The 12,725-nt window shown below is 51.7% G+C and overlaps 3 protein-coding genes across 3 annotated transcripts; 2 read left to right on the forward strand and 1 right to left on the reverse strand.

Moving 5' to 3' along the window:
- Positions 1 to 17: 17 nt before the first annotated feature.
- On the forward strand, positions 18 to 1,685 carry M431DRAFT_516582 (hypothetical protein). The gene is made up of 5 exons (XM_024920310.1): positions 18 to 159; positions 226 to 513; positions 566 to 662; positions 725 to 849; positions 925 to 1,685. The coding sequence occupies exons 2-5, from the start codon at positions 508 to 510 to the stop codon at positions 1,510 to 1,512; spliced, it is 816 nt and encodes a 271-aa protein (XP_024779181.1). The 5' UTR covers positions 18 to 159; positions 226 to 507; the 3' UTR covers positions 1,513 to 1,685.
- A 1,444-nt stretch (positions 1,686 to 3,129) lies between these two features.
- Positions 3,130 to 5,119, forward strand: M431DRAFT_478576 (hypothetical protein; the record flags this gene model as incomplete). Its single annotated transcript, XM_024915688.1, has 2 exons — positions 3,130 to 3,322; positions 3,402 to 5,119. 2 exons carry the CDS (start codon positions 3,130 to 3,132, stop codon positions 5,117 to 5,119), a joined length of 1,911 nt encoding a protein of 636 aa, XP_024779182.1.
- Positions 5,120 to 5,500: 381 nt separating this feature from the next.
- On the reverse strand, positions 5,501 to 6,404 carry M431DRAFT_73817 (hypothetical protein; the record flags this gene model as incomplete). Its single annotated transcript, XM_024922163.1, has 4 exons — positions 5,501 to 6,005; positions 6,133 to 6,186; positions 6,289 to 6,304; positions 6,377 to 6,404. The coding sequence occupies 4 exons, from the start codon at positions 6,402 to 6,404 to the stop codon at positions 5,501 to 5,503; spliced, it is 603 nt and encodes a 200-aa protein (XP_024779183.1).
- Between the last annotated feature and the right edge of the window lie 6,321 nt (positions 6,405 to 12,725).

Raw genomic sequence — 12,725 nt, forward strand, 5'->3', positions numbered from 1 at the left:
GTCGCGTGAGGCTGGTCTGGGAATATATTTGCGATGGTGCATCGTATTTAAAGAATTCGCTTGGCCACCTATTCCTACCATTTCTTCAGCTGGTTTTGTACTATTGAGCTTTCGATGTTACAGCTAGATGGAATGACATCCATGTGTAGTACAGTTCCTGTATGTTCAATATCAAGTCTACCTAGAGGCATTATTATTCTACTTGACTAAGAATTACAAACTGAGGCAGTGTTTGCGTATCTGAGTTACTCCATACCAGTTGTGTGGTGCCGTGTTCCACTGCATTTATACCCGACCAATTGGAGATTAACAAAGGCAGCAAAAGGGCAAACTTCGTTATTCGGTGAGATTCAAGTGGGGAGGAGGCTACTATTGATATAAGTGCGGGCAATACTCCGTACTCCGTCGAGTCCTAACAGTTGAACCCCCCGCATCCTCGTAAAGACCATTACTTCCGCATCTACAATTTACTCAAAGGAAGAGATCTCTTGTAGTGTATGTGGTAAAATGGCGGTAAGTGACTCAATAACTCTGGTAGTTTCTGTAGAAAGCTCACTGTGCACAGAAACCGTATCCTCAAGTTATCCTCCTGGGGGACTCCCTGATTGAGTTTACGGCTCTCACTCTGAGCGGCTTCTCGTTCCAGTCGGCTCTTCAAACAAGTAAGGCCTCCAAGTGCAGGCCTCGCAGAAATAGAGTGGGATATTTAACGAAGAATCTACAGGGCTGATACGACGCTTCGACGTGGTTAACCGCGGCTTCTCAGGATGGAATACGACAAATGTGGTCAAGTATTTGCCCGAGATTTTCTCAGAGCCATCTGCTTCGTCACCAAAGATTGCGTATTTGGTGAGTGCAAATGCAGAGTGATAAAGTCTGACTCATCAAGAGTATATAACGCTGATAAGACGGGGAAACCACCAGCTTATTCTCTTGGGCGCAAATGACGCAGTTCTTCCTCTGGAGACTACCTCGCAGCATGTTCCCATTGAAACATACAAAGAGAACTTGAACAAGATTATCAACGATCCTCGGGTACGGGCGCACAATCCCAAGATCCTGCTGGTAACTCCTCCTCCGGCAGATGAAATCAGGCTCAAGGAATTAGACATGGCACAGGGCCACGCCCAAGCCATCCGAAGCTCGGCCGTATCTGCGTCGTATGCAGAGAAAGCCCGGGAGGTAGCCCGCGAGAACCCCGGCGTGGTCTTGGTTGATCTCTGGCAGGCCATTATGGGCGAGGCGATTTCCATGGCTCCCGGAGATTATACACCTGGAGGTCCGTGGCTGGGGTCGCCAGAAAATGGGAAGCAGGGGGGCCTGACCACGCTTCTTCCGGATGGGCTTCACATGGGCGGAGAAGGCTACAAGGTGTTTTTCGACGAGATCAAGGCGCATATTGGGCAAGATATTGTTCCCGATGAGAGGGGAGACTATGTGCTGCCTGACTGGAGAGTGGTGAACCCTCCCAAGGTGGCTCTGGCTCCTCCTGTGCGCGTTTCTCTTGGATAGACGAACCGCTCATTACTTACATGCTTATGCTATAGATATGTTGGTATAGTAGATATCCAATAGATAGAGGGAGTGGTAGAAGGTGTAGATAGATACTAAATGAGTGATGCGAAGTACGGTAAAGCTGTCTGACGTAATGCATCAAATTTATACATGACATGAAATTGGATGCGAATTTATATCGAGAAATCTGATGTGCAGTAATCAGCTGAGAAAGTACGTCATCTGAAGAAGGAATCATGCTGAATGCATGGGATGGCATGGGACATGAGAAACAAGCTCAAACTCGCATTTGTCAGTCAGAACCTGGACTTACAGGGCTGTCTGCGGGGAAGCGCCAGCTTACAGCCGGCCGTCTACCCGCTACGGCGCTGTAAGCAATGGCTGGACTTGGGCTGCCCTGCGCTGTAAGGGCCGCTGTTAGCCAATCGATAGCCCCCTGGTCATGGGTGGTGTTTTTCTCGGGCTGGAATCCTGGATTGTGGAGAGACGCAACAACCTCGCATCATCCATCGCCCAGGCATTTCATCCCATCCGCCTTTGGACCTGAAACCGCGTGCTGTGCTTGCCCTCAGCCGTTTATTTACCTCCCTTCTGCACATGCACATGCACATGCCACAGCCCGCCAATCGATAAGCCGTCTCCTTCTGCGGTTGTCCCTCTTCGGTCTCTCCTCTCTCCCGTCTCTGCTCCGACTCGTCGCCTTTCCCTCTCCAACGCCTCCGCTCAAACGGCCAGCCAGCTTCTTTAACGCTGCCCCCCTCTCGCCCGCTCGCTCGTGTAGTTCAAACATTCCTACCGCCTACTGACTCAGCATATCCGTTGCCCGTTGCTCGTTGGACGCTGCGCCCTCGTCGCGACTCTCCCTGCGATATACAGCACCTGCGCCTGACAAAAGCAAACTGTCGAGCTGCTCTACTACATACGCATCCAACATACACATACCGACATACATTCTGCCTCTGTATCTGGCTACTGCTCTGTCCTAGCCGCGTTATCGTATACACAGGAATTGTCCTGCACGTCTTATTAGCATTATACCCCCGCATACGAGGCCTCTTGGGTGTGGCTAGAGCCGCAATATTGGTGCCGCCTTGTGTCCGTGACGACACAGTACCTGCCACGCGATTTCGCCGCCACTTGAACCATTTCTCACTTCTATCGACACATCTAATATCCAAAGTGCCCAAATTCTTGATTTCCACCCAGGCCATAGCGCACGTTCTGCGTTATCGGCAGTGTGGCCCCGGGGTGTAGGGCAAGGAGATGTGGCCGACGAAGTTGATTGTGAACTGTCGATAATACTCGAGGGAATAAATCCAAAAGAGCCACGCACCAACACCACCTCTCTACGACCGCCGAGTCGACTGTAAGGCCCAGGCTTGCGACACTTGGTACCTTCTCGTTCTTTACCCCTGTGGCTTCAACATTGTGCAACCTTGCCTGAACCCTGCTTTTTCTTCCTTTTGTTTCCTTGTGTCGATACCTAAGCCTAATATTTTTTCTCTCTCCTAAACCCGCTGTTCAAGTATACACTCTCCCTTCCTACCAGCTTGAACTTGTCTTTTTTCACCCTCACATGTCCCCTTAATCCCTTTGTTGAGAAGTCTTTCGGACATGGATCCCCGCTTTTCTGTCTCTCGGGACGAGTTGTACAACCTGCAGATGGAGTTGAAGCAGGTCCAATATGCCCAAGCCAACCACGCGGAACGAATCGTGAGACTAGAGAAGCGTCAGGCAGATGACTCTGCACTGAAATCTGTATGGAACTCACCGTTTCCAGGAGTTCTGGCCGGGACGCCACAGCATGGTGAGCCATGGCCCTCTGTACTGTTTATGCTGAATGCATGTTTTCTTCATATCTTTACTAACAACAACATCTTCTGTAGGGCCCGTCCAAATTTCAACGAATGATGTGTTCGACGACTTGGATGAGCAGGGAGAGCAGCTGCTGGGCTCTCTACACTTGGGACCTGCAGAGGAGGAACCAGTTCGGCGCGGTGGTGCGGCTTCGCGAGCAAACAGCGTCCGGTTTGACGAGAGCGCGTTGCACGGCTCAAGCTGGGGTGCCCAAAACAACCGTCACTCTGGAGACTTTGGCGCAGTCCGTCCCGGATATATGATGGAACGGTCCCTGTCACACAAGTCAGACGGTAGGCATAGCTCGGCCGGCCACTCGGTTCACTCGCACCATTCTGTAGCGTCAGGCCGAGCCAGTAGCATTGGCCTCGACACAAATTTTGCCACGGGCGATGAAGACGACGACGATTCCTCCTTTGACATGCCGGGGCTTCCAGCCTCCGTTTACGTCCTAGGAACGGTCCCTTCCATTGTTCGCTGTTGGCTGACCACGGACTACGCTCACGGAACGCTGCTCTATGCAGACATTTGCACTGGATCGCAAAAGTCCACAATTGATTATTCGCTCGTAAAAGAGCTAGACTTTCTCAGCGAGTTCCACCGAGACGTCAATGGAGTTTACAGGGCCAGGTTGGATGTTTATCTTGCAGAGGCCGTCATCACACGCCATAGCAGTCGGTCAGACTCCGCTGCAGGCTCGGTGCCCTCCATGTCGGTTTGCTTCGAAATGTGCGGCAGTGAACAGACGAAGCCGAATCAGGTGTCGAAAGCCGTCCGCATCTTCATCGGAAGCGATGCTCTGAGGGCACACGCGGCCGATATTCTATTCTCTCAAAACACAATGGTGCTCTATAGCAACGAGCGAGACCGGTTGCGCGTTCCCTTTATTCGCCCAGAGGACGAAGAGGTGTTCCGCCACATCACCACCAGCAGCGCTGCGCCAGAACGGCCAAAGCTGAATGCCAACGCCGCGCCATTCGTCTTTGGAGACGGTACCCGGGCTGACGGCGAGGACAAGGCCGCGGCTGCACCGCTAACCGCAACATCTACAGCGACTGCCACGACACCTACATCAGCAACAGCAACAACCAAAGAGTCGGGAAGTAGCGAAACTAGAAGCCAGGCTTCCCCCGCTACATCACATTCCGAGCCTTCGGGCCGTGTTCGGGCGAATAGTGTTCCCGATTACGAGGAGGAAAATGAAAAGTCTGGAGGAGACGCCAACGGCTCCGAGCGCCGGCGAAGAGACGGATCAAGCGCGTCTGAAACTTCGCGACGAGGAACGTCGTCCGGCATCTGGGGCTCTTGGCGCAACCCCAACGGCAGCGGAGCAGATCAACGTGAGACTGGACCGCCTCTGAGCGGATATCAGCCTGCACCTCGGGGGCGCAACATGAAGGTGCTCAAAGCCCAGAAATCGGGGTCATCATCAGCACGCACCGGGGCGTCGTATGAACCCCCGCTTCCGTCCAAGTCTGAGCTTGGCCGACGGAAGAGCCAGGTGAGCATGAACGGTGAAAGTTCCACGGCTGCGAATGGCGGCATCAGGTGGGATCTCAAGGGGCCAGCGACACCAGGTGAGGCAAAGGGTGAAGCAGCAAAGTCCGGTTCTAGCTCTGGTGGCCGGGCGGCCTCGACTTCAGTGTCGTTGCCCAGATCGGCGAACAACCCGATAGGAGCAGCGTCGGCCTTTCCTTGGATGACACCACCGGCGAAGCCTACCAAGACGTCGCCGTCGGCAGAATAAAAAACGCCTAGCAAGGATGGTTGCCCCAGTCAGCGGCAATAGGAATGCTGTGGATTTGAACATTTACACTTCCTACGATGAACTGACACTCTGTGCAGTGGTTGGTTTGATTTTTGACTTGGGCCTCGCAGCCGTGTCTATTGCTGTAGCTAGGAATTGAAACAATTCAGCGCCCCTAATTCCTCCCAGATTTTCCAAACCTCGCTGTATCTAGGTACCTACATAAGACTGGTGATGATGATATGCCCCTGTGAATTAACTAACTGCCTCCTCCTCGACCCAAAATGAAGATTTAGCACGTAGCCAGAATGTTTTGAACAAAAGTGTTGGAGCAGAACCGAATATAGAAACGAGAAAAAAAGAGGGCATGGTTTGCCGGTTTTAGATCTTGGAAGCAGGCGGCAGCACGCTCAAAACCTTGCTAGTCTCGCTACTCTTGTTCTTAACCACGGTGATTAAAGACTTGAACAGGGGGTGCGAGGCATCGCCCAGACACTCGTACATCCAGCTCTCGCTCGTGGTAACTGTGATGCCGGGCTCGCTCCTCAGCCTATCCAGAGCAATTCCAACTTCTCCGCGGTTGCAGGAGCTGACGCCGTCGGCGATGACGTAGGGGAAGTGGCCGGCGTCGCGCAGGTCGAGGGCGGTCTGGGTGATGCAGATGTGGGACTCGATGCCGACGAGGGCGATGCGGGAGTGCGGTTCGAGCTGGGCGGCGACGGAGGGGACGAGCATGGAGAATTTGGTCTTGTCGTGGGGAGGGGAGGGGAGGAGGTCGGCGATGGCGGGGACGGTTGCGCCGAGTTTGGCGGAGGTTTGGGTTGTTGTGTGGACGGGGATGGAGAGGGATTGGGCGTAGGTGAGGAGTTTGACGGTGGTGGTGACGCTGTTTGTTTTGGCGTTGTTAGCTGGATGGATGGATGGATGGATGGATGATGGAGGTTTTGGTGATGGTGATGCCGGGGCGAGGGAGAGTGTTTTTAGGGTGGGAAATGGATGGAGTGAGAGCTTACATGCTGTCGAATTCGTAAATGACGTTGCGGAACTTGTCTTGCATGTCACAGACGCTGTGTGTTTGGAGTTTATCGTCAGCCGAGGCTCTCGCCATGATGCTTTCGACGACGGAGTCTGGGGTCGAGATTGCGATTGGCTTGGTGCGCCAAACTTACAAGATGGCAGGGTTCTCTATTTGAAGAAAAAGAAAATAATGTCAGCTCTCTTCAATGATTCTCTTAAGACGAATTCTGAACAACTTACTGAACCGCAATTCCGTGGGGGTGGCCATTTTGAGGGGAGATGAGAGAGAATGCGGCAGAGAGAGGGGACGCAGGTGTGCGAGATTGGAGGACGGGAGTATCACGGGACGGTGTGCTAGAAGGGAAAAGGGCCGTCGAATAAGCATGAAGAAGACAGAAGAGAAGTAGAAGAGAAGATATAAATAAGAAGAAGAAGAGAGGAGAGGAGAGAGAAAAGAGGAAGAAGGAAGATGAAGTTGCTGGCAGATGGTGCTATTAATTAGTTCTGGGGCCTTGAAGATCTGCCGGCGGGGAAAGGGAACGGAATCCGGGGGGGGTGTTTGTTTAGTCAGATGTCAGTTTTGATAGAGATAAATAGATAGATAGAATATAGGTAATGTGTCTGTTTTAGAGCATCATTTCCCGAAAATGGAATTCATCTCATCTATTCTTTCTACGGCAAGAGTCTCACTTTCTTTCTTTCCACCTTCCTGGTGCGGCTTGAAGCTATCAAAATGATTTGATTTTCCATCTGAGACCGAGATCGCCCACGGACGGACCTTTTTCGGCGTTTGGAACCCCGGGGCGTGGGGGTAGTGAAGAGCGTTGCGCTTTTACTGTATATCTGCTGATCTAGATGTTGGCATTAATAAAAGAGTACATTCTCGATACCAAGGTATTTACGCTAATGGATGTATGCATGAAGAAGAAATAATTTGTATTATTGTATACCTTATATAAAGACAGACATACCGAAGGAATCAATTCTTTCAATGTCTTGGTCTCGTTAACAAGAGGGGTAATAGCCTCCAAACTGACGCCAAAATAATCCATATGAGACACACATATACGAGTATCCCCATAGTCTCCCCTCGTGACAAACATCTCGCCCGGCAGATCCATGAGCCGAGGCCGCCAAGTCACAAAGTATTTCAAATTATCGCAGCCTAGACTGTGGGTTCCTTGCAGATTTGATAGACACGCTAAGGCGAGATGACGAGAGGAGGGGAATAAAAAGTCTCAGTTGAAAGAGGGTATGTTCCACATCCGGGCTCTCATTTCCAGGTTTCAGATGAGACAATGGACTTGGCTAGCTGAGCAGGGATGAAGTAAAAGAATGAAAGAAGAAGAATAAACTCAAATACTAGAGACACGGCTATAATTGCGTTATCAGGGCCTTGGTAGACGTGGTTATTGTGTTTGTGTAATCTTGCGGTATGGCTTGCATGATGCATATGAATATATTGACATGTGCAGGGATGCAAGTCGGAATGGCGCCATGTAGGATTTCAGAACGGCAGATGTTAAAGAGAAGACGACTCATGCTGATTAACATGTGATTATTTGAAAATGAATAACATATCTAAATACCACTATTCTATGCATTATGATAAAAGAAAAAAGGAAATCCGTCTAAGCTCTCAAACACAGGCATATGATCACAAATCCAATCCAATCCATTCCCCAAGAAACGCCGTGTTCCCATGCTTTTTTAGACCTTATCCGCTGTTACACAACTTCATGATGCCACTTCTGCAAACCACGTCCGCAGCAATCCCGCCAGGGCGCTCGGCAGCTCCTCCAGATTATGCACAATCAGGTAGTACTGGAAGGGGAACGTGTCCAGGTACCGCTCAATCACGACCCGGCTCTCGCCCCCCTCGCTGACAAACTTGGCCTCCTTGAGCTCCAGCACGCTGTCGCCCTTCTTCTTGCCCGTGTCGTCCATGATGATGAAGACAATCATGATGCGCTCCTCCATGGCTTCTCGCAGCAGCCGCCGGATGGAATCGTGAGCCGACGAAGGCGTCAGGCCGTCCGAAAGGATCAGCGCGAGCTGCCACAGGTCCGATCCTCCGCTCGACCGCTGTCGTGCCGTGCGGAACGTGTCAATGGTCTGCCGGATCAGCAGCGCAATGTCCGTCCTGTCCTGGCCAAACGAGAACCGCTGCAGAACCTTGGCACCCGCATCCGAGCCAAAGGGATCCGTCAGCTGATGCGCCGTGAAGACGTCGGCGCCGAAGCCCAGCACGCCCACCTGGCCAGCCTCGAGCATCGTCAGGGATCGCGACACCATGACCAGCGACTCCATTGCCAGCGCGCCAGATGACGACTCGCCCATGCTCTTGCTGTCGTCCACGCACAGCATGATCTGGTACGTCCGCTTCGTCGGGATGCTGCGCCGCATCCAGATCTTGTCTCGCTTGTAGCTCGAGGCGATGTAAGGGATGATGCGCTTGATGTTGAGCCGCTTTCCGGTGCGGAACGATCCCGACAGCTTGGTAGACTGCGACGGTGTGAGAATCAGCCGCAGCTGGGATGTTAGCGACAGCGACAGGCTGTGGGACTTGGTCTGAAGTTCAGTCCACTGCTCAAGACACTGGGAAAAGTCGCGCAAGGGTCGTTGATCCTCCCAAAGGTGAGTTGTCGAGAGCTGGGCGGATGCGTCTTGTACGTCTTCTTCTTCCTCTTCGATCTTGAGCTTCTGGTCCTCTTCTTCCTCTTCTTCAGGCGTAGGCTCCTTATTGTAGGCACCCTGTCTTGTCTTCACGCCAGTGCGACTGTCATCCACATCGTTCATGCCCGCTTCTTTGTCGTCCTCTGCTGGCTCACTGAGGTCCATCTTGTCGAGCTCTGCATCATTTTTCTCCTCTTCATCTCCGTCCATGACGTGGCTGGTTGGGTCTTGCTTCTCCTCGTCAATTGCCATAGACTCATCCAGGGGCTGTGCCTCTTCGTTGTCTGCTGTGCCGAGAGCCTGAGTATCTTCAGCCGCTTCGTCATCCTTCAGGTGCTGAAATTCGCGCTGGCCTTGCTCCTCGGCTTCTGGCCCGTGCTGTTTCTCGTCTTCTTCCATATTGGCATCCTTAATGTCCATTTGTTGGCGGTGCCATTTCTCCAGTGCATCGCCCAGTTTCTTGAATGGATCGCTGCGAGCCTCTTCCTGAGCATCGCCGTCTTCAGGCTTGTCTACCGCCTCCTTCGATCGTGATGTAGCTCCTTTGTTGCCAGCACTTGTATCCTGGTCCGCCGCGCCGTCTCCCATGTCGCCTTCATCTTGCTGAGCTGCCTTGGCTTGGAATTCGTCATCCATGTCCATGGAATCTGCGTTTTGGTCGATTCCGGAACTCTTGACATCGCTTGGTGCCGCATTCTCCTTGTCTGCCTTGGTCTCCTCTTGCTTATTAGGCGTCTGGTCTGGATGGGTCTCGTCTGGTTGTTCTTCCTCCTTCTTCTCTTCCTCTTGCTCAGGCTCTGCTTCTTCTTGGATCTCGTCGACACCGACATTCTCTTCAATCTCTTCCGCCTCGCTCACTTCATCCTCAACCGCAGTCTCTGGCTCTACTTGTTGCTCTGCGTCCTCTTTCATCTCCTCATCATCAACTGTCTCCGCATCTTTAGGCTGCTCTTCTTGCTCTTTGTCTTCTTCAATGTCCGACATAAGATCCAAGTCATCCTCATCTGAGCCCTCTGCGTCGTTTTCGTCGAGATTCATATCCAAGTCTTCAGGAAGCTCCAGTGCGTCGTTCTCTTCCACTGTTTGATCTTGGCGGTTCAGCTCCTCCTTTGCCTGCACGTCTTCTTCCTCTGCCCCTGCGTCTTCGGCCTCAGGCTCCTCGGGTTCTTCGCCATCGGGCTTTTGATCTTGATCTTGGTCTTGATCCGCATCGTCTGGTTTCGCTTCTCCTTCAGTCGCCATTTGCTCATCCTCCTGCTTTTGGCCCTTTGCTTTATCACCCTCCTGGTCTTTCTCTGCCTTTTCATCATCGCCATCCCACATCTTTTCGTCAACGGCAGTGGGGTCAAGGTCGTCCACGTCACCAGCCTCTTCATCCATAGCATCCTCTTCCTCTTCCTCATCTCCCTTTTGAGACTTGTCTTCGTCTTCTTCCTCGGCGCCATCCACACTGTTCATATCTCCTTCCAATTCCTCGTCTGCCATATCGACTGCGTCCTTTTCATCTTCCATCTCGCCGTCCTTCTCCTTATTCGCCTCTTGTGCAAGCTCAGAAAGGTCCTCATCGGCCTGAATATCTTTGCTGATATCTTCAGCGCCTTCACCGTCGCCAAGACCAGTGCCAGATTCCAACTTGCCTTCGGCACCTGATTTCTCGTCCGATTTCTCTTGCGGCGTGCAGAATCCCTGTGAAGCGATTTGCGTGAAAGCTTTTGTCATGCCATATCCAATCTTAACAGTAGCGCGATGGATATCCAGACCAGCCGTAATAGATTGCTCACATAGCGCCGCGAATTGACTCAAGATTGGCGATGCGACGGTAATGGCACTCATTGCGGCCATGCTTGCCAGTGGCTGTCCTAGATCGATTTTCTGCAAGGCGCGAATGCATTGCTCAATTGTCTTCTCAACATTCTTCATGTGAAGCTGGTTGATCATGGAGAGATAGGCGTCGCTATGCTTCTTTAACCAGGCTGCCTCATCCTCTTTCCTCGGAATCTCCGCTCCGGCTTTCTTTGCATTCTCAACGGCCACCAAAACAGTGTCACACAGAGTGGAAACTGATTCTGCAAAGCCCAAGAGATCCATGGTATGGCCTCGAGCTTCCAAGGCCTCACTGGTCGTATGGCTCCAGACACGGAGTTGCTGAAGAATGAAGCCAACACCAGGGTTGCTCTGGATAGCCTCGCTAACAGTTGACTGCAGCTCGGCTAAATCTCTTGTCACATCTTCGTGTAGCTTGATATGGACATCGGACGTCAGCAGTGCAGGAAGCTTGGCCAATTCGCCCAGTCTCTTTGCGTGATTCTCCATGGTATTTAACCACGTCTGCAACTTTTGAACCAATGCACTGTGATCAAGCTTGCCCAATTTGCCGTGAACGCCTAGCAAGTAGATGGCAAATTTCAGCCCTTGTACGGTCCATGGGAGGAAACGTGACAAATCAGTGATTCCTTGGCTTCGAGATAGACCACCCAAGCTTTGGAATTTACCCAGGTCTTGGAACTGGAATATCGCCTTCTTAAGTGATCCGAAAACAGACATGATGCTCGCGAGGTTGTTTCGTTGAGACAAGGCGAAGTGAATGAATCCTTCCACGAAGCCAATGCTTCGCGCAACCTCGGCGCCAGTCAAATCTTCAGAATGCTCTCGAGCTGCGTTTCGAGCCTTTGGAGCGAGATCCAGAGTCTTGTGGAAGTAATACTCTGCTTCGCTCAAAACGTCAGAATCAGAAAATTCTAACGGCGCAGTAGAAGCAAGTACAACGGACAACGATTCTTGCTCAGCCAAATTATCCTGGCCAAGGTTGTATCGTAGACCCATGCCGCGGAGATCTCGTAGTGTGTCGGCAAATAGCTTGCGCTTCCTAGTCTTCATGTGCTTGACCTGCTCTTTATTCTCGTCGGTCAGAGTTGACGGGGTTTCTTTCTTCAGCTCTGCCATTGACTCTTCCAAGCTGGCGAGATATGCGTCCAAAGACTGGGGAACAGAGCTAGTGACTTCGGGACTGGCTGCGATCTTCTGCATCACAGATACCGTCTTCACCACGTTGCCGAGGCGTTTACGTTTTTCCAGCCAACCAGGAAGTGCTCCATTTAGCGACTCAACAGCGGCATCAGGGACGTCGATTTCGCCAACTTGGCTTGCCCCAGCTGCCTGTTGAGATGTCGTCTCATCAGGAAGACCCTGCTCAATAACCATTTTCATTTCCGCGCCCAAAATGCCACGGAATTTTCGAACGATTCGGAAAAGCTTCTGATGAGATCTCTTGGCGCTATCCCGGAGAGCGTTAATGTTGGTATCTTTCCAGCTGGCCATGAGAAGAACGTCCTTCATTTTCTTATCAAGTGAGGCCCGGCCCTTTTGGATAGCAGCCTCGGCAGCCTTCTCGTAACGGGCAAAGTAGAAAATGAAATTTGTAAGAGCGTAGTAGATGACTGTCAGGCTGGGATAGTCTTGAATGAGGAGTTGAAGGTGGCTCTGCAACTGTCGCAAAAGCGACAAACGGGTTGCGAATTGCCCAACGATGGAGGTCAAAAAGTACGTCTCCAAGCTCTGGATAAGCGACACAGTATATTCTTGCAGTTCAGTGGGAGAATCAACCATAGAGAGTGGAACAGCAACGACAACTTGGTAGGCGATAAACCACCATGAATAAGCGTCCTCTTGGCATTTCGTTTGTTCCGTCTCAAATAGATTAGCCCATGTTGACAGCTCCAATCGTCGCCAGCGAACAATAGTATCCGTGAGCGCGTTATAAAGCGACAGAACAGCATACACCTTGCTAGCCCACCCGCCGAATTGCCATTCGTAAACGTGAGCGTGTAGATGCTCTACCTTTGGTAAGATCTTGGCTAGGGGATCTTCATGGATGAGCTCAAGGACGTTGTTGCAGCTCTGAATGACGTCTGCT

This window comes from Trichoderma harzianum (genome assembly GCF_003025095.1).
Source record: "Trichoderma harzianum CBS 226.95 unplaced genomic scaffold M431scaffold_2, whole genome shotgun sequence".
In the NCBI taxonomy this organism is placed as follows: domain Eukaryota; kingdom Fungi; phylum Ascomycota; class Sordariomycetes; order Hypocreales; family Hypocreaceae; genus Trichoderma; species Trichoderma harzianum.

Bases quoted from the DNA above. Each gene is read 5' to 3' on its own strand.
- M431DRAFT_516582 (XM_024920310.1), top strand. The intron at 663-724 runs GTAAGGCCTCCA...AAGAATCTACAG, and splicing joins CCAGTCGGCTCTTCAAACAA to GGCTGATACGACGCTTCGAC. The intron at 850-924 runs GTGAGTGCAAAT...GGAAACCACCAG, and splicing joins CACCAAAGATTGCGTATTTG to CTTATTCTCTTGGGCGCAAA.